Below are 25507 nucleotides of genomic sequence, written 5' to 3' on the forward strand. Positions count from 1 at the left end.
AAACAATCTTAACTGGTTGAATTTCAACCATTACTAGGGATGCATCATTTAGATCTGTTTTAAAACTGACCAGGTCCTCACCAATCCACTGTGCACTGTTTATTTGCAGTGATAAGTCACTGGCGCCATTATAGTCACAAAGTCAAGCTCAGCTCACCTGACAGCTACAACAGCTGATCTCAAAGACAGCCCACATCAGCTGAGGGCTCAGCTGACTACCTTCCATGTATTGATTGCTTAAGCTCAAACAAGGCACCTTATTTAAGCAGCAGCCTGCCAACCCAGGCTGCAAGCTGTTTTTGCAACCCCCCTCCACCCCAGCTCCCCCTTTTTCATGTTGTGTTTGATTTATTCTGTTGTCATTGATGCCCGCTCTGTTTTGTTACCTTTGGGGGTCTTGCTGCTGCTCTCCCTTTCTTAAGCTTTCCATGTAAGCACATGGAAGGACAGAGAGGTGTGCTCTCTCTGTCTTAGGCTTTCCATGTATGCAAGACAAAGGGTAGGGAGGTCCCAGAGCACTCAAACATACATACCTGCTTTGCTCCTTCCTGGCCTGAGCATCTCAGCCAGGTACCCAGCTCTGGGAGGTCTGCTTGGTGCTAGTGAAGTTGCTGACTCCATTCATGTTGGCCAGAGAGTCAAAATTAAAGTCCAGACCATCTGCGTCCATCAGCTCATTCCTGATGATGGAGTCCATGTCGCACTCCAGACTGCCATTGAACATGTCCAAGTCCAGGTCTGTAGGGAAACGGTCCTGACAGATCCCCCCACTGCTGCTGATTGTTCCATTCAGGAAGATCGTGGTGTCGATCTGCATAGAGGAAGACCCATTTCCTCCCAAGGGTGAGAGCAAGAGCTGCTGCTTAGCATTAGCCAGAGTGTTAGCCTCATTGGCTAGGTTCAGGCCTCCATTTAAAGATCTCAGGGAGCTTTGGTTGTGGTTGTTACTCTGCAGCATCTCACCTTGGCTGCTCTGAAGTCCTCCTGTGGTTCCAAAAGTCATTACAGGATCATTGCGGAGCATGAGGCCACGACGGGAGTTCTGGGAAATGACAGCTGCAGCGCTGGCCTGTGACATCAGCGGGTCAGACTGTGTCATCATGACATCACTGTGGCTGTGGCTGTCAGAGTTTAGTAGGTCTTGTAGTGTCTGGCTGCCAAAGCGAGACATGCTGATGCTGGAGAAAGAAGTCTGCTTGTTCTCCTGGATGGTCTGCATAGGGGACGGACGAAGAGAGGAACTTGTTGTGTGGGGGCCGAAGATGGAGTTACTGTAGCCGTTAACTCCACCATTAGAAGAGTTGGACGGTGGAGAAGAGGTGGAGGAAGGTGAGCCTAACCCGGTGGGTTTGGACCCAAAATTGAACCCTGAGGAACCATTTGGAGGGGTCTGGCTGGGAGTGGTTGGCACCAGGTTGATGTTTTCCAGCAACTCATCCATCAGGTCATCCGTGAGTCCATCATTCAGGTTCATTGTACCTGCCAGGTCTGCCAGGCGGGGCAGCTCAGCTGGCGCGGCTTTCCCATTGGTCGTGGTGTTGCTGGGAGAAAGGGCTCTGCCAGGACTCGAGTAGAACATAGGCGATAGAGGGGGCTCATCATCGGGCACCTCATCTAACTCTGGATTTGCCAGAATTGGTGAGAGGCGACCGCTTACAGTGCTGGCATTGGAGTTTGTACGGGAGCGGAAGTCTGTCCAAGCATCCAGCTCCTCACTGCTGCGAGAAGTTGGGCTTCCGGGCCACTTAGAGAGACCTGAAGGACTGTCTCCACCACCTTCACCAGCTGCAGCGGCTGCAGCTTGCAGGGCTGCCTTCTTCTTGGCAGCACGGCCACGGGCGGATTTGGTGTACTTGTTGCTGTTGTCCATGGAGACTGCACGGCGACGAGGAGCCTTGCCACCCTTCCCTCCCTCTGGGTTGATCATCCACCAGGAACTCTTCCCTGTTCCTTCATTCTGGACCCGGATGAAACGGCTGTGGAGGGAGAGGTTGTGCCGGATGGAGTTCTGTAGCACAAGAGAGAAGCAGAGGAGATTGTGGTGAGCAATGTGTGCAAAATACCTTTGAAGCAATTTCTCAAACAATGACTGTCATCAATATTGATCTGTTATACTCTTTTTTTTCCTGTTGCATATAAAACATTAAATGAATACGCCTCATCAAATCAAACAACACTCATCCATAAATCACCCACTACCACTGATTCTATAGCTGCATAAACAGTTGCTCTTGGTGACTAGACACCCAAAGCATAAAGCCCATTGTTTCAATTGTTCCACTAAATATAGACAGGAACACAGTAACATTCAGCAGCATTTAGAGCTGATGTCTTCATTGTTCTCACTGTAGCTTTTGTCTTGTGAGTATAAAAGAGAAAAGAGCAATAATGGTCTAAAATCGAGCGTCTGCCTGATTATAAATGATACATACAAAGAGCTAGTGTTGCTTAAGAATCACATATTGTGTCAGATCATGTGTGTTTGTGCATGCCTGTGTGTGACTCTTGGCTGGTGTGTATTGATCAACTTTGAGCGCCTTCGTTGTGCGAACCAAAGAGGATCATTGTAAGGAGAGTGGTGCACATGACAGCCCCTGGTAATGATCAAGAGTTTTACTCACAGCACAGAGCTGTGCTGTATGTACACACTGAAGGTCAAAACTGTGATACAACAACCCTGTTGAATCCTTTGTTGATTCACTGCTGCCTTTGTTGACATAAATAGTTATCAGACAGATAATCTTCTACGCTGAAGATTTAGCAGTTCTACACACATTAGCCATGCTAGCAGCGTATCTCAACAACTTTCTTAGTACCAAGAAAAGAAGCCAAGAGACTTTTAAATTTGTTCCACCTTAACAACCATAAGATTTACATTTGTGCTTTGAGTGAAATATCCAAACTGCTGCTATGAAAACTGACACTCATATTCTTGTCCACCTCAGGATGGTGGTTTGGTTCATGACCAAATATTTAGCTCTAACAACATTCCCATCAGCCTCAGTTGTGTTTCATGCTAATTGGGAAATGTTTGCATGCTAAGACAATAAACATTACACCTGCTTTACACCAGGATGCCATTTCTTTCCTTGTGACAGTGTTGCCAGATGAAGAATAATTGTTGTATTTATATGATCATTTTGCCCATTGTATGATCAACAATGAATGATATACGATAATTTCATCATTTTGCGACACTTGTAATCTGGATAGTAAAATATGGATCACGTCTGGCGTCTTTCCAGCAAATAATGCATGTTGTGATAATGAACTTGAATATGGACCCCTAAATCTGAATTTATGATGAAGAACGTGACCATCACGTCTTGACACCATGGCTCGCGAGCTTTTCCAAGCTCCTTCCTCTTTCATAATAAGAGCCTTGTGCCTTGAAAAGGATTGTTTCTGTGCACTAAATTGCCACAGTCACATTTGAGTCCTATTAATTACAGAACCTCTTGGGAAAACAACTATAAACTAGTAGGACAACAAGAAATGAAAATGGTTAACATTAGGGAACAACAAAATATTTCAGATAAATGTCACCAAAGTGGATTATACTAAAACCACGAGAATAGACACAAAGCTAAGAAACAACTGTTTCATAAAAGCACTATTTAAAAAACAGTAAGCCTCATAACTTTTAATGTTTAGAGTTATTATGGATTTGCACAATATAAAGCATTCACACGTCACTTTGTTTCAGTGACTGATTTGATTAGCCCCGGTTAAAAGAAGGATTGTATGTTGTGAGCTCCGGCTTTACAGTTATTTAAGTCTCGAAATTCCAACCTCACTCGATCTGTAAATTACACCCATGCATATACACATGTCCATCTGGTCAACCCCCCACTTCACACATAAACACCCACACAAACACACACATGCAGCCATCTGGTTACTCAAGAACACAACATTTCATGATTCTTATATGACGCAACAATGAAGACGCACAAATGTTGAGACAAATATGTACACATGCTCATTTACATTCGCTAGTATCAACTCAAAGTAATGTGACAAACGAATCTGGATATGTGATTATGACCTGACTTGTTTTTTGCTATGACACTTTCTTCTTTAGCGTCCTTTTCTTCCCACTGAAGACCTCATTAAATTCATTATTTTGTCTCAGTCTCCTTTTCTTTCCATACCCCCTCCCTCTTCCGCAGTTTCTGTTGTTTCACAAACACGTAGCTCTTATGGGTCCTGAGGGACACTGGGGCTATGCTATATCCTCTCATATAAACAAGCCAACCACCATCCACAACATGCACGCATTTTTCCTTCTCTGTTTTCCTGCTATGTATATTTTTACTCCCTGAAAGACAACAGATTTCAGGGTTCAAACCGGCGAGGGCCAGCATTTTCTCGTTTTTGTGGGAATCACAATATTGTTTTCCATGAAGCAGTCCCGTCTTTCCTGGGCAACAGTTTACAGACAATTTGGTCTGGATTGTTATTCTGGTCAAAAGGAGTTCAATCAGAGAGGAGACAGAGTCGGTTTAAGTTACATTTACTGAACGCTACCCTGGCAAGTCTGATCTCTGGGGCCAAACTGAACCTCTGAGCCATTGTGAGTGTGTGTGTATTTGATTATATACAGCATGTGTGTCTTGAAATACAGTTTTGAACTTGTAGCTTCTTGAGTCTTTTGATAGCAAATGCAAAAGTCAATTGTGTAGGACTCTGAACTGCTTTGTCCACAACTGCGCAATAGCAAATCCATAAAAAGCTAAAAGTAATGGTGAAATGAGGTAAGATGAGAAGAGATACCAGGGAGACCAGTGTTTATCCTCTGCCAGCATCTCTTGAGGCATGACGTAATGCTGCTTTATTACTGAGTATTGTACAAACACACACACACACACGCACACACATACAAAATCGCTAAATGTTTCCAGCTGCCAGGGACGTGTAAATATTGGACGGACTTTGTAAAGGAAAGAGGAGAACTTCTGGTGGGATGAATGAGAGCAGAATGAATGGAATGTGCTTTTCCTTCTCCTGCTGCTGTAAACATTTACCTGCCAGAACCTGACACTTCATCAATCCCTTCCCCTCACTCCGTCTGTCCTGCGCTCTCTTTAGCCCTCCCCCGCTCCCTCCTCTAACAGAGCCACTTGTTGAACCTTTCTTTTTCGTGCCATTGCATAATATCAGGTGAGATGATTCTCGATGTGATGCAGCAGCAGTAAAAGGAAGCAGGATGTATGCAAGTAAAGAAAAGGAATAAAAAGGAAAAATGGCTGGCAAGTGAAAGTGTGACCGACGGTGAGAAAAAAGGGTGATTGCAAGGTGAAAAAAGGAAACGCGTGTGTGCTATAAATTGGTTTTATTGTATAGTGGCAGCAGATCCTTCTATTAACTTGCTGCACAAACCCTTTTGTTCTTGATAAAACTTACATTTCCAAGATGTGTTTTCTGGAAATAATTTAGTTTTCATTTATTCAAATGTCAAACACCACAAGCAGCATTTCATTTTACATCCACTGCATGGGTGCATGGAGCAGAATGAATGTATGCTCTTTGTGGGTTTGTGTGTATGTGTCCATGGCACTTCTCTGTGTGAGTGGGAAACTGTATGCTTACTACTGCAGCTCCTCTGGGGTATTCCCAAAGCCCATTAATAAAAACAGCTCACTGAGACAGCAGCTATGATTCATAACTCCTTCCATGCAGCCACAAGAGCTAAATAACGCACATACACTACTACAGCTTGCAGCGAGAACTTTACAAGGAATAATTACGCTAGAGATGTTTTAGGTATTTTTCTCTCTTGACCTAATCTTTCTGTTTGAGCCATCCTTCCTTTTTTCATGTGACCGTTTACCTCTGAGATGTAAATTAACACATTTGGTCCAGGATCTGGTGACTCTGAGCTCTGGCGAAACATTTATCTGCTGTGCCATAATAAACCTTTTCAAACACATTGACAGAATCTGCAGTGTTTTCACTATTTTAATTACATGTTTTACTTCATCATAAAGTTCATCATGATAAAGGAATATGATGCCACTCATCTACATCCTCTACCTCTCTAAATCTTGCCACGTGTTGCTGATGCCAACCTCAACATTTTATCTGACATCAAATAAAGGGACTGATTGATGTTTTTTATATCCATTAAGTGGCTTAGGGGAAAGAGCGGTTTGTCCACAAAGGGTCAGCAGTTCGATCCCAGTCTATCCCATTCTATGTGTCCTTGGGCAAGATACTGAACCCCAAATGGTCCCTGATGGCTTTGCCGACAGTGTGTTTGTGATGTGTGATGGAGAGAGTGCTGCACATAGATGCACTGAATGATGTGAATGATGCTTTAAAAAGTAATCAAAGTGGTCAAAGCACTAGAAAAGCATCAATATTAATATGAAACATTTACCATTTCCCTGCTGCTGCTTTAGAAAACTAGAAAAGCAGAGAATCAGTTGTTCATGAGACCGGTTGTCCAGGTTCACCAGGGTTACATTTTTGAAGCCATCTAACTCAAAGTAGCCTGACAAAGCTGAACTTGCTTTGTAAGATGGGCCCCAGCTGTGTGTACGTGTGTGTGTGTGTGTAACTGTGTGTGCACACCAGCTGCGGCCAGAGCCCAGGAACACAGAGGCCTTTTTGTCCATCAGCAACATGTGGGAACAATTAATCACTGTCAGTAACCACGCTAGGAATCTCTCCCTTTCCTTTGTCTCATTATTCCGATTTTTGAAAGGTGCGTAGGTGGGAACTCGTATGTTTGCATTTATGTAAATCTGAATGTAGAAGGTGTGTGTGAAAAATTAAAAAAGGAGGTGTTTTAAAGAGATTTTCAGTCGGCTCTGAGGGAATTAGATAAATTTATTACCACAGATGCATGTTGTAAACGTGAAGAAATGTATTCCCACTAGGTCATCCAGAAGCAAAACCCTCTGATTGGTGGAGATGATTCTAAGGATGCTCTCTAATTGGTTGTAGCTGTGCCAGTCTCACCGATTGGTGGATGGAAATTGGTTTGCGTAGCCAGGCAGGGCAGAGCAGGGAGGGTCTGCACTGTGTTGCCAGTGTATTTCATCACCCAGCTACAGCACATATCTGAACTCAAATGTATGAAACGACTCAGTTTCACGTCATGTGGTTCTTCTAGTTTGTTTGAGCCTGGGAGAAACATTTTAACTGGTCACACCTGACCTTCCTCATCTCTGGGAGTGAGGAAATACCCACAGAAACACACACACACGTGTACAAGAAACTCAGCACAGAGCTCTTCATGTGCTGCGCTGCAGGGAAAGTGTTAGGTCAGAGGGTTACAGTGTCATGGAGTCAAGAGATAGCGCCGGGTCAAAGGTCATTGTGCTTTGAGGTTGCAGCTCTCGCCTCATATGCCCTAGACCCTTCCCTTTGACCTTGTTTCACTGCCATGATTGGACAAACTCTGTGACCTAAGCCTTACACCTCTGGTGTACTTAACCACCCGCTGACTCCATGTGTATGTGTGAGTCCTGGCCAAACATAACCGCACTTTATCAGTCATTATGTAAACCGGCACTAATTTGAGTCTAATGTCAACAGTGGCCGCTGCTGGGTCAACCAGACAAGTAGTGCAGCATTAGTTACCATTTAAGATGAGGGACGGATGATGGGCTGCAGTTAAAATGATGCCTCTGTCTGTCCTGTATGTGTTCTTCCTTTTTGGTGATTGCAAATAAGATGAACTGCAAAGAGGTAACAGGTAGTGTCCGAATAAATCAATAACAGATACATGAAGAATAGAAAAAGTTCTTAAGGCCGGACAGAGTCACAGCAGCTTGTGGTTTTGTTTTTTATATACTCAAGAAAAAAATAAACATACATATAAAATTATTCAAATTATAATGTATGTAATATACTTAAAAGGTGTATAACTATACCCTGGAGACAGGTTGTATTTGGATTTCTTAATTCTCACACCTACTCAAGACAGACATGAAAAATATCTATTTTTAAATATTTTCTGTTAATATTTAATGGTGCACAATGCAACTACTCTGTATTTGGAAAAATAGATATAAAAATAAACTTCTGGACTTTTATGTGATATACTGCAGTTTAGGGGATTTGTGTTATGAGGTGTGAGGTGCAGGCGCAGACAACATGCAGGTCTCTGACACGTATGAGGCAGTTTATAAATAAACAGCCCGGCTGGTCTACGTTAACGCTGCAGAGAGAGGATGGTTATTTATACTGTGACCCTGCCCCACACACACACACACACACACACACACACACACACACACACACACACACACACACACACACACACACACACACACACACACACACACACACACACACACACACACACACACACACACTTGGGGTCTGGGTTCCAGCAGCCCTGAGCTCTGGAATCCACACAGAACATTCCATTCTCCTCAATCATATGTGCGTTTCCCGGCCAGCGGCTGGGTGTCTCTCCCAGATTGTGTGTTTAACTTTATATTTTATGGGAGTGTGTGTGTGTGTGTGTGTCTGTGTGTGTACGCTGGGTGGGGATCTGGAGCTTGGCAGGAGGAATCCTGTTACACCTCATTCTGCCTATATTTCTGCTTTTACTCCCCCTTCTGCTACACTTTTCATGAATTGATTAAGGTTTTCATGGGAACACAAGACACACACACAAACACACACTGCTTTCCAAGAATTGTGAACCTGTTAAATCATGAAAAACCCCCCTTTTGTCATGACCAAGACCTCACTACTGCAGTGTCTTCCTCTCCCTCTCTTTTCCCTTTGCCTGTATCCAGTGTTGTGTAAGGCCACATGCTCAAACAACTCCTTATTTACTCTCCCATTCCCTCCAATCAGTTAGCCTGAGGTGGGGGAGTTGGTCGACCCATCCCACCTCTGAGAGCCAATCAGTGCTCGCCGGTGCAAAGGCTTGGTTCTTCACGTTATCCTGGAGAGAGGCGTGAGTGGGTCAGTGTGTTTTGATCAGTGCTGTACAGTCACCTCAGTTTCTATAGAGCATGTGGCTCATGGTCATGGTGGGAAATTAGATACAGAGACACACACACTGGAAGGAGGATCAGGGATATGAAAAGCAAGAAACAGCTGCTGTGTGGGAAATACATCACTAAATATCCTCATGATTTGGATCCAGAAAAAACAATAACAAAATTGAATTTCCTTCTTCAAAGCAAAAGAAAAAAAACTAGACTGAGATTGAGATGAGATAAACACACCCAGTGTATGTTGATGCACATATTGTTTGTTACAGTTCAGTACAGGATGCCTATGCTTTGCTTTGGGACGACACAGGACGTCCTCGCTGGGATTTATCAACCTGAGTTCTAGGACATAGAGTCCTTAAGCCACGGAGGAGCTGCTCCTGCCAAGAACAAACACACACTCACACACATACGCTGACAACAGAAACATCTCAGCCAGCACAAAGAGGACTTATTCAGACACATGCGGATAAAGTTTGCAGCACATGGGTCTAATATTCTGTCGTGGTACCTATACTAGGTCTTAACTATTTCAGACCAACAACCAAATACAAAAGTCTCCATTATCTATTAAGCTAATAAATACCTGGTACATTTAGCCTCTTTGTCCCATTGATCCTGTGATTTTGCAGTTTTGCTTACAATGATCTACTTGTCGTTACAGTGGGAAAATAAGGGCTGAGCTAAGGACAATTTATTATAGAGCCTGAATATTGTGTAACTTAACAATTATCTTTTTAATTTGTATTCTTCATCATCACCATCATCATCACCACCACCAACATCATCACAGTTGTATTAATCAGGAAAAAAGAGCTCCTGTATTGGTATTGGTACTGATATCATTATTGGATTCTGGATCTGTATCGTTAACAGCAATGGTATTGGTATCAGAATCAGTATTGGATTTGGAATTGGATCGAAAATGAAACAGTAAAGTGTTTACTTGAAATGCCACTTTAATCTTTTCATGTGTCATACTAATTTAAAAAAATACACTCAGGACACTACAGACAGAGATATCATATGATAATAATATATATAGTAAATCTGATGATAAACTGCTGGTGAATTTTAGCTTCATGAATGTTGTTTGGGTTTGTCGGTGGGCCTGGGGCTGACAGATCCTCTGCCCTGGCACGATGATGATGACGGCGAATGCGGCCTGGTGACTTGTTGCCTGCCCTTTTTAAGAACTTGAACTATTTCAACATGGGACTTCTAAAAATAGAGAAGGACCAGAGGGCAAGTCTGCCAGCTGTGATTATCGTATTTAGCCCGGTTTATTAGATTGCTGATGACAGACGCATGCTAATACACACAAAAACACACGCAGTCTGGATGAAAGCACAGTGATGTGGACTTGGTGGTAGAGAAATGAGGAAAAAAGACATAATCCCACCGGTATGCATTACAGAGCTCCTCTGTGTGAACAGGTGATTAATGAGACCTTCAAACTACGTTAGTATGTGTGCGTGAGAGAGAGAAAGAGAGACACAGTTAGATAAAGAGTACAGGGGACGTCAGAGGGACAGAGAGAGAAAAAGAGGGCTTCCTCACTATCAAGACTAACAGGGGTCCCTATATGATTAATTACAACGCTATGTGATACGAGAGGCCCAGAGGAGTGGAGGGATCGAGGGAGAAGGGGGCAGGGCACTATCATATGTAATTATCAGGAGGAGGAATGTTGCTATTCCTGCAGGAAGACATGGTGCAGGTGACAAGGAATACGTTTGGGAAATGAGCCCGTCATCAACACCTCAAACCTCAGACCTACGTCAAGGGCGTTTATTTTTGGTATCCAGGAATTTCAAAGTAAAAGTCCTGTGCATTTGCTGTGAGCACAATGTCAGGTGATTAGTGGTTGAAGAACTGACAGTGAAAAACCTTATCAGTAGCGAATGACACATCCACCATGCTGACATTATTTTCAGTTCACAAGAAATTTTCAGTAGCCTTGCTAATTTACAATATGTCGGTTAAAAGTATTGATCACATCCTTGACTGTTTCGCTTTTTCATAACGTACTTGGCTAGCTCCATAGGAAGGTCCAAAATACAAAGCTCTGATTGGCTGATCATTTCTCCAAAAGCAGGAGATAATTGTCAGTGGGTTCAATGCCAGAAATATTTGGCTGATTATTGTGTATTTGTGTGGAGGAACATCGAGGACCTTCAGCCTATAGGAAAGAAAGACGAAAAAAACCCATGGAGAGTGAGACAGTTTACGTCAATAACTGAAGGAAAAGCAGGAGAAGTGGAGAGAGGGAAGAGAAGTGAGGGGACAGAGGGAGGAAGTGACGGTGGGGAAGAGGACATGCTGTTTTTATGGGTGTAGCTTGGGTCAGGGGTTGACTGAGGTTTATCGCCTCCCTTAACACCACTCTGCCCTGCGTGCATACTTGTATTTCCACCGAGGACCAGATTGTGTTCTGCACAGAACAAAATGGCAACGCCTGGGTGAGCTGAGGACACTGATACACTGGAAATATGTAAAAGATTCATGGAAGACCGCAGATTTTTTTCAGTAGAAATACAGATATCAGACTACAGAGAGGTGTATGTCATGAGTTTTACTTAGCAGCTCAAATAATTTCTGGTAACTAGCCATAAATATTCTGCACACACAGGAAATGACACATTTATTTGTTCCTGATTGTTATCTGTTCTTTCAGATCAAATCCTTTCAGTTTTCACTTTTATTCTGAAATACAGTAAATATTGACCATTTCCATAATATTATTATAAATTACTCACAAAAGTATTAAAAAAATTACAAAGCGTAATTGTATTTGAACTATCAGCTCAAAAGAGGGGACATAAGTTGGTTCCAAATAATGAGTTTTCAAGAAGTCTTTGGATTTTTTTGTGTTGGTAATAAACCTGCAACATACTTTCACCTTTTCATGGCCTTGTTAAATCTTTTCAATGAAACCATCCGAAAGGGAAAATATCACTTTTTTGTTCTCACAGTCTCATGTCCACAATAAATCAATAACCTCTGAAGAGCTGTCACAAACTAGACGTTGCTTTGAATTACAGAGCCAAAAGCCAAAAAGTTTGTGAACTGTTGCCTTCCATAATTTGCAGTCAAATGTAAAAGATAGCATTGTGCTGACACGTGGGGCTGCTGACACCGAAGGCATAATGTCATGGTTCTTGACAGAAATTTCACCTGGTGTTACTCGCACAACTGCTGAACTGTATTTGGAGTGAAAGGGGAATGCAATTAGTAATTCTAGTGCTAACAGTAGCTCCTAGTACAAGTAACAGCTGGAGTCACATAACAAATACAGAATTTACTCTTTCCTCTTTTAGGTTTGTCTCTTTAAACATACAGAAATGTATTGTATGACCCCGGCTGCCCACAGACGGTAATGACCTTATCCTGCATTTGGATTGTCTGCGACTTCAGGACAAATTTCCAATTTGCACAGACACATATTTGTGTCTTTTTGTGTTTCCCAGTGCAAATCTGAGGCTATTTGCATCTTTGTATTGATTTTCGCTGACTACTAAAAAAGCTACTCACACATTAATTCACCATTAGAGGGCATATACAGTATTTGCTCATGGACATGTCTAAGCCCTAGAGGATATACACACACCTCTGCCACTGTCTTGTGTGTATTTGTGTGACACAGAGGTGCACTGCCTTTCCATAACACAGGCTGTCTCATGCCTCCGGGATATAACTGGGTTGCACCTCCAGGACACAGTTTGGGTCAGAGAAGTGTCAGATTATTTTCTACTTGTTGACGTATGCAGTTTAATAAACTCTCAAACCTTCAATCAACTCTGCTGAAGGTGAGCTATGATCTCATTCAAACAGATTATGCTGATAATAGCATTACAGATAATCACGTTGGCTAACTAAACAATGGGCTACAAATCTAGTTTGAGCTTGATTGTTTGGAACCAGCAACATGCTGTTTTTTGTTTGTATTCCTGTGTGTGTGTGTGTGTGTGTGTTGAGTGCAGCAGTTGAGTTCACATCTGGTCTGGATTAGTGTTGGGGCCCCACTGGTGTTCATGGGGCTCTTCACTCTAATGGTGCTAAAAACAGATACAGTACACGGCACACATACACACACACACACACGGACACACACGGACACACACGGACACACACGGACACACACGGACCACTGATTCTTACCAGATGTTGTACCATGACAAACACTTCAAGAATAGCTCTGGTTTATTCCATTATTTGTGTTTTGTTTTCTTAGTTTTGCCGATCAGTCTTTGCTGTCATGCACTAGCCATGTTAACTGCTGGGAACTGATCTGGGAACAGTGTGACATGGCTCAAGAAAACACATCTGACAACTAGTCAGGAAACACAAGCAGTCATGCAATCAGAATCCTCAGGTTGGCTTCATTTATTTTGAAAAGAAAATGAAGGCAAGTCATAAAAGTTTAAACCCAACTGCGCACTGTAAACATCCATTTCAGTTTATAGACGGACGGATGGACAGAACAAAGACAAAACAGAATTGTCCTAAAAACGCAGTCACTGGTCACTTAAACTAACAATAGTGAGTTATGCTGCAGACGTTTTTGTATTTTATTTTCAGAATCAGTTTGACTTTTGACCTTGCTGGTTTATCACTGAATTACATCAGAACCAGCGCGAAGTGACTTGGAAAAGAAAAGTGGACTTTTTTCTCTGATTCTGATTCTGTCTCTGTTTCTCTAGGTTTCAGAGTAAATTTCTCAGTTTAACTTGCCTGCCCAGCACCTCTGCACTATAAATTGTTTCTGTTTGACTGTGTGTGTGTGTCTGCTGATGTCAGCACTTCCAGGCCTCTCGTCTCCCTTCCTCCTACACACCAGCTGAGCAGCTGGAGAGAGGGAGGTGGTGGAGGAGGTTTTTAAACTCACCTACACACTGACACAGAGTATCTGTGTCCTTTACTTGTTTGTTTTAGCACGGGGCGAGATCTTAACCTTTGAGAGGCAAACACCCAGCGGCAGAGACAGGCTGCATGCAGACGTACTGTTAAAACACACGTCGAGGGAGATTTTTCTCCCAGCAACAGCGAGCCCTCTCCCTTAGCTGCCCGAGACCCTGCCCCTCGGAGGAGTCACGTGACTTCCTGCTCGGAAACAAAAGAAAAGAGAGCAGCAGTTCGCCCTTCACTCACTGTCCTTCTCCAATCTTACTCTGCATTTGACCATTTCTCCACATGCATTTCCTACTTTGTTTGAGTCACAAAAAGTTTGTCCGTCAGTAAAAACAACTTTATCAAGGGAATGTTTCCTGAAGACACATCTACCAGACGTCCTGGCTTTCTTATAATTTATGCAATACAACTGAAATCATGCCGGCTGACTCACACTCTCACACTTTATCTCCCCTTCTCACCCCTCTGTTCCCCTCCCCTCACGTCTCTTGTTATTGCATCACTTCCTGTTAATCTGGTCTCACTCGTCTGCAGTGATAAAAATGAAGAGGATCCTTTGAAACCCTGGTTTCCACAGCAACACTATTGTTTCATGACCCTATAACCTATATATATGTGTATACCGCTGCACAGGAGTTTGTTTGCGTGCATGAACAAAAGTGCACGCCCTAGCTTTTGTTTATACAAGTCGACTTTGTGTGCGTTAAGCTTATTAATCATTGCCGAAGGAGATGATGATGATGATGCATACAGTCACGGTGCCAAATTTGACTCTGCTGTGTCAGCTCAAATCTACACGTCCACCTCGTTCAGCCATCAGCGTATATTCTCAGTTTATTGGCTCTCAGCTCACAATTTGTGGGTTTTATATATATTACCACATTTATTATAAAGTTAATGTAAATGCAAGCTGCAGTTCATAGATTTGACTTTTTTTCATACAAGATTCTTAAAAATCTTCATGATGTTGAAAGAAAAATTTAAACTCAATCTCCTGGATTCAATGAAACATTGAGGGACTTCAAACTAAACCCTCATTTCATCTGTGTGTTTGAGACAGGACATTAACTCTAAAGAGAGATTTAAAACCATAGACATAGGAGGGTGCACTGAGCAGCACATGCCCACTTTCTTTTGTGCTTCTTGGCTGTTTTTCAACTCTTCTTTCTCTGTTACATCTCCCTGCTACAGACCATAAATATCCAGTTTGTATGACAATTCTGTTCTTTTAGAGCATTTACAGCAAAAATCATAAAATCCATTAACGCTGCCTGAAAAACAACAAAAATAAAGCAAACAACAAAAATCTGACAAAAGCCCTTATGGCAAGTGTGCTGTCAGGATACGTTCTCTGTGGTGCTATTTTTTCATGGCACTTTTACAGCAAGGACGTTACATTTTCACCTTGGTCCATTTGTTTCTCAGTTGGTTTAGAAACAAAATTACAGAAAAACAACTGAACAGATTTCCAAGAAACTTATTGAGTGTGTAAAATTTGGTGCTGCTTGATTGAATTTGAGGGGACTGTTGGGCCTTGGCGGAGATATGTGCTTGAATGTGGGACATTAAACTCATTATTTATCTTCACACAGTGCACGTTGTTGTTTTTCATCGCCTGGTTCAACTCTGCATACACACTCCTCCTGTCTGTCATCGCTGCTTGAAGTGAACTTCAGCACCATGGTGACTCTCCTGGAATTTCATTAGTGGTGTTCAAGCAGACTGTATATTGTTATCAGGTCTCTGTATTTATTTTTGAGCCCGAGTGTGGCGTGAACTTAAATACCCCCATGCTATGGGTGGGTTATTTGGGGGTACGAGTGTGGGCATCTGGGCCCCAGCGCAGAGCGGGTTCAGTGGGGACATGAGAGGCCCTCTTCTCCTTTCCCTCACTCTTGTCTTTGTCCCGGCTCTCTCAGGCGCTCACAGCTTAGTACTCTGCTTCATACATGACAATACGCACACACACACACACAAACACACTCACTAATGTTCAGGTCAGCTTTGTATTTCCTTACATCCACTTGCGGTGGGCATGTTGCATGTTGTACACACCCGAGGATTCACACAAACACACACACAGTCAAGTGAACAGTGGCCCCTAATGAATCGCAGTGTCCCCTCCCCACAGCGTCACCTCACCCTCCCCCCAGTCGAGCCCTCTTCCCCACATGCAGTACTCTATATTTATATTGCCCTGTTATTAATAGACAACTGGCAACCACACAGCCACCCCTTATGTTTTCTGTGCGTGTGTGTGTGTGTATAGTATGCATGCGTGACCACCACAAGTTCAGTTTACTTTATTTAGCCACCATTAAGTTTAAAATAGTAGTAAAGGTTCCTTATTTTAATACAGATATGCATGCATGTGTGTTGCCATGACAGGAAACGCTGGTCTCATAGAAGCAGGTAATTGGCTTGTCTATGCTGACACAGGGACATCAGTGCACTTCCTCTGACTTCACCTGGGGAAAAAAAATAAACGGCAGAGCACGCCCCAGTTCATGTCTGCATGTAAACTGAAGTTTCCTTTTCCATGGGAGTTTTTCATGGGGGATGGATAGAGACGGACGAGAGGGTGTAGCTGTTCCCCGATCTCTTTAATCTACTGTACGGACTCATGAATGAGTCTCTATCGTCTGGTTTAAAACCCTCCTCCCGTTCCTTTTTTTCCCTCCTTTCTCATTATACGTCTGTCCTCTCTCTTACAGCTCCCCTGTTGTGATTGGTTTTCCTCCCATTCCGTCCCTTTTCCTCACGCTCTGACATTCCCTCATTGTCAGTTTCTGTATTTCTTCTGTCATCTCCCACTCTTTTCTCTCCCGCTCTGAAAGGTCCTTTCTAAGTCAACTCTCTGCAACAAAAGCTGTATGGTGGAACTGACTGGCAGGAGGCCAAGACTTGGCTCTCTCTGGCTCTTTCTTCCTCTCTGTTAGCTCTCTCTTTATCTTTCTTTCTTTCTCTCGGTTAACAGCATCATAATCACTAAATCTACAACCCCCCCATCTTACCACATCACTTTTTGTTTTTTTTCCTCCTCTAATTTCCTTTATCCGTAGAGTGGGCATAAAGTGTGAGATCTCCAATTCTTGGACTCTTACTTTCACACACACATTGTGAGGTGAGGGCTCATCTCCTTTGAAAAGGGGTGTGTCCGATAATTCTTTGGAGCTTGTGTGCTATCGGAGGGGAAAAACAGGGAGGAAGAAAAGGCAGTGTGGAGAAAGAAAGAAAGAAGGAGAAAGAGAGCGCTGACTGGCTTTTCAGACGAGCCGGCCTCTTTCTAATGGTAGGCTTCCACATGCTAATAAAAAAAAGCATGCTCACATCACACTGCCCACAGAGTTTGTGATTCTTTCATGGAGGATCTACTGAAAACCTCACCTCAAAGCTGAGTGACAGCACTTTGATCCACATGCACAAGGTAATGAAAGACTTGCTCATGAATGCTTGTCACATAACAACTTCACATAGATTCAGTTAGCGAACCGACAGGGAAGAAAAAAAAGAGTGTGCGGGAGGTGACCACAGGTCAAAAACTAATCAGGACTGAGTGAAACAAAAGCGGGTGTCCAATGTGCAAGGTCAGGCCAAAATTACAACTTGTGACTTTTGCCACTCTGAACTCACTCACTGGCTGCACCTCGGTCACTGTGGTGCAGCACGTGCAGTCACACTGACTGAAATAACCAGAGGAAGAGGGAAGTTGTGGTGTTACATTAGTCGGTCGGTCTGATGCTCGCTCGCACGAGCTCGAGGAGGGAGGAAGAGCTGAACTGGCTCTAGCTGTGCTCTGATGTTGTAACATAAAAAAAAAAAACAGTTTCCATGATTTGTGTCTACCACATCTGCGCTGGATCACTTTAAATCTTCACTTTAATTTCTCATTGAGGCGCATAACGATCACCTTTACACATTTCAGTCAAGCTAGCTGGTTGCTGATTGTGTGAGTCATACTGAATGGACTGACATGAAAGTGGGATCAATCTATGATGCGAAGAAAGTTAATTAGCATATTTTGCCGGCAAACTACAAGACGTCCAGTGCTTAAGTATCACGCTTCAACTCAACCACACCACTAATGGTACACATGTCAACAAACCAAGGGGCATTATAAAACTTTTTCATCGTGTCCAACCACAGCTCTGTTGCTGGGTGATAGCAAGGCGCTGATCACTAAATCCTAGACCAACCATCTCATTTCGGTCCCTGCATGGGGACACAGCTACAGATTAGTCATCAACATTTCCCGGTATGCTTATACAGTATGTGTCCATCAGTGACATCACTGGATCAACCAGTGCGAGACAACTAGATGGCATCAAAGCAAACGGTGCGTTCCATCGTCTGCATTAACAGACTCTGAGTAAGCTTGTCCACTTTGCATTTGAGTGTGTGTGTGTGTGTACTTGAGTGTGTGTGCATAGGCATCTTTTGTTGTTTTTAGCTTAGTTTTCCCAGAGTGCCCTGGAGTGAAAAGCCTGTCGTCTGTCTGGTGTGCTATTCCACCCTAAATGGGTCAGTGGCTGGCTGAGTAAGAGGGTAAAGTCAGGCTCCAGTGTTTGTGTGTGTGTGTGTGTGTGTGTGTGTGTGGATGATTGTGGGTGGGTGAGGGAAAGTAGCCTACATCCAGCATAACAAGTTCAAAGCTAGGGCAGATTGAGAGGAGGACAGAGACAAGAGAGAGACGAGATTTAAAAAAGGAAATAGAGAGACCAGACAGGCGGGAATGTACTTTTCCTCATGTGGGCCGGGCTGCATCTAACATGCTACTGAGTGCTACTGTACAAAATGATGGGTTCCTAATAAAAGCGAATGCAGGTGGGTGTTAAGGGGGCGAGATGTGTAGACAGGGAGACAGACAGACAAGGAGAGGGGGGGGCTGTGGAGAACACAACCAGCTGCGGGGTGCTTTTAATGTGAGGTATGCAGACAGACATGGGTGCAGAGGGAGTAGTAAAGTGAAGTGTACAAGACTTTATTTTGCTTGTCTGGGTTAGGCTACTACGGGCAACGCCTAAGGAGCACCACTTACGAAGGGGTTCTTCAGCGCATGTGTGTGTGTGTTGCTATGTGTGTCAGGGAGCACTTAGAGTATAGAGTAAGCGATGTAGAAGAATTTGGGTTAACGTGAATTATTCACTGGTGTAGGCGCGCACAGCAGTGATGAGGAGACTCCTCCTCTGGCGGCGTGCTCACTTGAGAAGCTGGAATAAGAAGCCCAGGGCGGCTGAGGCAGGATTGCAGTTGACTATCAATGGGTTTACTGTGTCCACCAAGTCGAAACCCTGCAGATTAGATAACCAAACAAGCCTCTATCTGAGTTGCTTGTGGTTTGTGACACTGTGACAACGTCCTGTGAGCAGCGTCTTGGGAAACCTAACACATGCAGGGTTTGAAATACAGGAAAATCCAGCCAACCCATACTGATCTATCACCCTCTACCAGCCCTTATTACGGAAACGCTCACTCTCTCCTTCTCCTAACCCACATTCGAAATGTGAGAAAATAAATACCCCGCTCTGCTATATTTGCCAGCAGCTGTCTGTTTGGAGAGTGTGGGACTGACTAACACACTGTACTATTGCACTGTTGAGTGCAACAGGGCACTTCATGTTAAATCGTTCCCTTCCCCCAACTCCACTCCTCTGCCCGCTTCCTTCTCCTCCCCCTCGCCTCCTCAACATCCCTTCCTCTTTTAACTTCCCCTGCTTTATTCTCCCTCTCTCTCTCCGCCATCGCCTGGAGTGTCTCTGGGTTTGAAAGTTGGAACGAGGCCAATTAACACAACAGCCGGTTCACCAAACCTACGTGGTAGAGGAGGAGGAGGGGAGCGGAGAGAAGAAGGCTCACATCGCTACACACTGACCTACATACACTTCCACCCAGCTGATTGAATCCTACGCTGAGGCCCGCGGCCAATCACGAGTGGGGGGTGGAGAGCCAGCCAGCCAATGGTGCAGGCCCTTCTCCGACGAGCTCTTGCGCTGTCTCCATACAGTTTTCAGTGATACAGGGTCAGGGGGAGAGAATGAGGGAGTCGGATAGAGAGAGAGAGAGAAAAGGGTGAGTCTGACAGATGAGAGTCACAGAGAGAAAGGGAAGAGACAGAAGGGGGTGAGGACGAAAGATGACAGAAAATAGAGAGACGACGTGTGGAGACACAACAAGGCTCAGACAGACAAAAATAAGCGTGTGTTGCTTCCTCGTTTGCTCTCGGCCTCTAGTGTCTTATGCTACTACACCTGCAGGCAAATGAAGGCTAATACTGGCTAATGCTGAAGAGGGGATTAGTGCCCCATATTTGTCCTCGCTGCTTTCACAGCTCAAGCTAGCCTGTTCTGACCCTGACATGTAACCTCTCCACAAAGATATGGTCCCTTAACAACAACAGGAGACACACAACAACTGTTTTTTGTTAACTTCTCATTCTGACTTGTACAAAAGCTGTTAACCCTGTAATTAAGTTAAAAATCAAGTCTTTCTTTTTAATTTTAACACAATTGACATGACCTTTTTTGTAATATCTCTTTCACACCAAAATTAGCAGGTAAATGCTAAAAACAATAAATTAATACATTTTCGATTGCCAGTAGAGGAAATTGCTTTTCTGTTTTCTTTTTTGGTGAGTCATGGTTGACGCCACAAAATCCAACTGTAGGCTGAGAAGCTCTCTAACCTTGATGTGTTGCCAGCTTTGCACAAAGAAAAAAAAAAGCGCTGTTCCTAAGATGCAAAACAAAAGTTTGTGTCATAATGTCGCACCAGCAAAGGTGTAGCATCATTGTCTAGAATGCCTGGGTGTCATGTTTCTATCACTGATGATCATGGCTGAAGCCAATAAAAATGTGTGTCCTTTGACCTGCAAGTAAATGCCGATTGTATCTATTCTCATTACAGACAAAAGCCAGATGTTAGTGGGTTTTTTGACCAGTGAAAAGGGGGCTTTATTGTTTTAACCTCTTGGCCTGTTATATCTTGTAGCTGCATTTGATTTTTCTATCTTTTCTCTGAGCTGTTTTTTCTCCTAAAAGTAAGGAGGAGAAAAAATGCACGTTTGAATTTTGTGCTGGATAGACAATCAATCAATAAACGTGTACAAGCTTTACTGTAGACAGACGCTGACAGGACAAACCCTGAGCTCATTTAAACACAGCCTGACGACACAGATACTGAGATAACTTTCACCCACATAAACACACACACACACACACACACACACACACACACTCACCAAACTACCCACAACAAACACCCACACACACACCTTTGATTGCGTGATGTCACCACACAGAGGATGAGGGCATCCCTGGCAAGAAATGCTAAATGGAAAGTTCAAACTGCAGCCAGCTAAGCAAAAGCTGGGAAAGAGAAACACTTAGCATTCATATTTACATGCAACAAAGATATTGTATTTCTGCTCTTATTCTGTTCAGTTTCCAAGGATCTGCCTGAAACCAAACCATCATTTTTGCTGTGACGGCAAGAAAAGGGAAGGAAGGAGGGGAAAAAAGTGTTTCGAAGGCAAGACAATAAAAAAAGCCTAGAAAAGCAAACAGAAGGAAAAAGAAGGGGGCGGCGGGGAGGAGCAGAGAGGCAGCGCGAGGCACACTAACCTATATTTAAAGAGACGGAGGCTTATACAGCTCCCACAACTGAGCCAACACTTTGGAAATGATGGATTATGGGAAGTTAAGAGAGAAGGCATAAAGATATAGTGCCCTGGGACAAGATGGGATTTGAATCAATGGGTATGCGGAGACAAACGCATTTAGACGCACATGCAAAGTTACATTTGCATGGTAAAACATGTCTTCCACACCAGATCTGTATCTGGTTCACACACCCTGATGTGCACACACACACACACACACACACACACACACACACACACACACACAGACACACACTGTACATTAATCAGACTAAAAGCTTTTGAACCACATAGTGATGTCACTGCATGGCGATAATCAACAATCTATTCCCAGAGGATCCAGTGGTCAACACAGGTCTGTCTCAGTCACACTGGTGGTCCATACATGCCCCTCGCTGCCTCCACCTCCACCACCACTGCTCTCTTTTTCAGATGTCAGCTGAGCCTTTCAGGGGTGATGGGTCTTCATGAATATTGCACACATTCACTCAAGTGCTCATATGAAAATGTATTCCTGACCAATATTGACCCGACTACTCGAAACAAAAAAAACACACACAGCACTCAACCCCCTAAGCTCTCTGCAGAGTGAGGGGTCTGGGATAATTATACTGTATTGTTACAGTCAGAATGGAGGGGCCGACGAGACCCTCCAGTCTGAACGTAATACCATCACAGAGCGATCGCACAGTCAAACAAATGATGGGGCCACTCATGGACAAGTAGAGTGTGGAAGTGTGTACAGGAGGTATGTTTCACACGTTTAACTTATTGGATTGTTGAACTGTGCTTGAAATCCTCTTATCCCACAAACTTCCAATAATCAGAACTAGAAGGGCTGGATCCTGATTTTTCTCCAAACATTACTGCACAATGTTTGACAAAGCCAATTTCAGACAAGACAATGAATCCTGCTTTATACATCATCATCAGTGTATTTGATGTGGATGGAGGTCAGAAAGTCAAATTTGATAAAATAATGTTCTGTGTTTATCAAGTTGGTGGCTGTCGAGTGTGGACTCCATTGAGAAGCATTACTACTGTAGCTTAGAGGTTAAGACAGTTTGAGTCCAAACAAGCCTTCAATACCTCTCTTCCTTGTTTCCTATCAATTCTCTCTAAAGTTTGTCATAAATGTCTGAGATTCCCTGAAATTATATGATAACAAATGTCATATTCATTTCTAGGTGTCAAGAATATGTCACATTCAGCGATACAAGATGTGACGTCTTAGAGTAAATTTCAGTGCTTGGTGAATTCCCTTTTGCTTTGCTGCCACTTGTGCTCAGCCTGTCATATCTACTTATCTACTTATCTACTTGTGTGAGTTACTGTTATTTCCTACATTTCCCATAATTCTTTTTGACAATGAAAAAAAAGAGAATGTCTGAAGTCAGTCAAAATCTGTCTGTCTTTGTGATAGAGCAAGGAAAGTTCAGAAAATGTGGCCTCCGCTGAAAAACGCAACATGTTTTTTGGCTGCTATATTCTATTCTACTGAAGATTTTAATGTCGTAGGGACTGCTATCTTCTATGTTACTGTTTAAACACACAACTCAAGATTACAGGGAGCTGATGCTTTGATTTTTTAATTTTCTCTGCCTCCCAAAAGCGTCATCCGATCCACAGCCAAAAAAAAAAAACCTCCCAGAGATGTAAAATTTTATATATCAACATTTGTAGTCGTGAAACCACATTATAGCACTGCAGGGTGGATTACTTTCCCCCCCTTTAATTATCCTTGCCTATAGTGAGTCTTTTACGTAGATAGTAACAGCATAACAGGGTGGGACAGCACCAACTGTCTGCTCACTCGACTCTCCAGATCACATGAGCTCCAACACTGTACGGACCCTTCCCCCACACACACCAACATGTTGAGGGAATGACAGGAAGAAAATAAAAGGAGGGAAACTGAGGAGGAGGAGGAGAAGGAGAGAAGCAGAAGGTGAGAGGCCCACTTTCCACCTCTCAACTCTTGCTCTCTACGGCTTTAAGTCCTCACATGTCACGCTGACCTGCAGGCCTCCTCCAGAAAGTAAAGTGTGTGTGCAGGGAAAGTGAGGATCTCTCTGGGGGGAATATGTTCAACAACAGCTGAGGCCAGGGCTTTCCCTTGTATTAGTGGCCCAGCCCCCTCTGCATACAGTACTACACACACACACACACACACACACACACACACACACACACACACACACACACACACGTGTCTATATATTCACATTGAGCACAAAGCATTCACTATATCAGGGCCCTTTCACATTCAAATGCCTGAAGCGAAGCATGGAAATAAGAAATGTGCACTAGAAAATGTCTTCCTAGGTGTGTGCTGCTTCCTCGTTTGTATTACTCCAAATTTACGATGTAAAGTGTGCGCACTGGTGCATGCGTGTTTCCCTCCGAGTGTGTGTTTACGTGTGTATTTGGCTTTCTGTCCTTGCTGAGGAGCCATTTTGAGACCCTCCAGGTCTTGAGGTCAGTGACTGCGTGTATCAGTTACTCTCCTTAGCAGCACCGAGGGACTAAATGATTGATGGACAGATGGCTCGCTGGTTTGGATGAAGGTCGCATGGGAACAGAGGGATGGGCTACAAGCAGAGAGAAATCGCACTTGCATACATGCGCAGCACCCATAGTGCTTACACAGGCACCGCCAGTGTGAAGGTGAAGGAATGGTCTTACGTGTGTGTGTGTGTGTTAGTGTGTACGTGAGTGCAAATCCACTTGTGTATGTAAGACAGAGAGGAAGGCTCTGTGTCTGGGTACAGCGGTGACCAATGTGCCTTGGGGCTTTGGAGCAATTTCATGCCCCCATAAGCAATGAAATGCACAGACCCAGACATTCACTCACACACACACACACACACACACACACTACAGGGCATTCTCTCAGCCCAACTACCCTCATCAAATAAAAAAAGCATGGCACGTGGCAAGGGACAGCGAAAGACAGGAGACCTAAGATAGAGAGAAAGAGAGATCTGCTACAACACACCTGCACCGACGTTCGCAGCTGAGTGGTCGAACTATTCATCAAGCGTTCTCCACTCGATGTTCTTGGCTAGAAAATGCACATCCAGCTTTCCTGGATCGGCATGGAAAGTCGTCCGTATGCTATTTCTGAGAAATGGAAATGTTTTGTTTACATAACAAACAACCAAATCTCTTGTGGCTCCTTGAGTTTGTCTGATGGTTTTCGGCGATGGCCCTCACCGACAGAAGTTCTTCACTCTTGAAATCTCTCCGGTTAGACATTTTTTATTGTTGTAAATGATTCTTCTTCTTCTGGGTTTCACTGATCGCATGACAGAAATGTCAACACACCCACTCTCTCGCTCGCTGTGGATTCTCCAGATAATGACCTGTTGTATTCATACATGGGCTGAATGGGACATTACACAGACTTTGTACTATAGGGAGATGGTGCAGTAAAGAGTATTTAATTTCGGCATTTCTCACATACAGCTATTTGGTTTACGTCTAGATAACTTCTTTAAGGATTCTAATGTATTTTAGAGCAGCCCAGTGGTTCCTGATCCAAAGCACGTTCTAAAAGAAGACCCTACTGAGTCCAAATTCCCCTTTCATATACACCCAGCTGGTCCAAGGATATGACCTTGTAACCTTGGCCTCAAATCCTCAATGTACCATCAATGTTTTAGAGCTGACCATCAAATGCAACACCCTGCTGTTGAATTTCAGCAGAGCATTATATGTGTGAGAGAAGGTGGTTCCCTGCTTTCATTTTATCAGCGGCTCAAAGTCAGACACAAGCTGTAGGTTTGAGGGTGAGAGGTTGTGCAAAAACCTCTCTCTCTTCTGGTTACCAGGCCAGAAGTCAAGTCCTGAACTTTCCTTTTGTCAGCTTTAGGTAGACGTGCCCCTGCCCACAACCCCGGAGTCAGATTTCACCAACTCCACAGTCTTGAGCTCAGCATTAAAAGACATGGATTCATTTGGAGGAGTCTTCTGT

At 43.6% G+C, this 25507-nt stretch overlaps 1 protein-coding gene and 1 long non-coding RNA gene across 2 annotated transcripts in view; one reads left to right on the forward strand and one right to left on the reverse strand.

The window, feature by feature from the left end:
- Window positions 1–25507, forward strand: part of LOC138405553 (uncharacterized) — a 61281-nt gene that overhangs the window by 17610 nt on the left and 18164 nt on the right. The gene's annotated exons all lie outside the window — the stretch shown is intronic.
- The window catches only part of foxo3b (forkhead box O3b), a 42243-nt gene that overhangs the window by 3477 nt on the left and 13259 nt on the right, over window positions 1–25507 (reverse strand). Inside the window, exon 3 of the mRNA XM_020097707.2 lies at window positions 534–2008. Coding sequence (XP_019953266.2) covers window positions 563–2008 — 1446 coding nt within the window. The 3' untranslated portion in view covers window positions 534–562. The remainder of the gene's footprint in view (window positions 1–533; window positions 2009–25507) is intronic.

The sequence above is a fragment of the Paralichthys olivaceus genome, chromosome 19 (assembly GCF_024713975.1).
Source record: "Paralichthys olivaceus isolate ysfri-2021 chromosome 19, ASM2471397v2, whole genome shotgun sequence".
In the NCBI taxonomy this organism is placed as follows: domain Eukaryota; kingdom Metazoa; phylum Chordata; class Actinopteri; order Pleuronectiformes; family Paralichthyidae; genus Paralichthys; species Paralichthys olivaceus.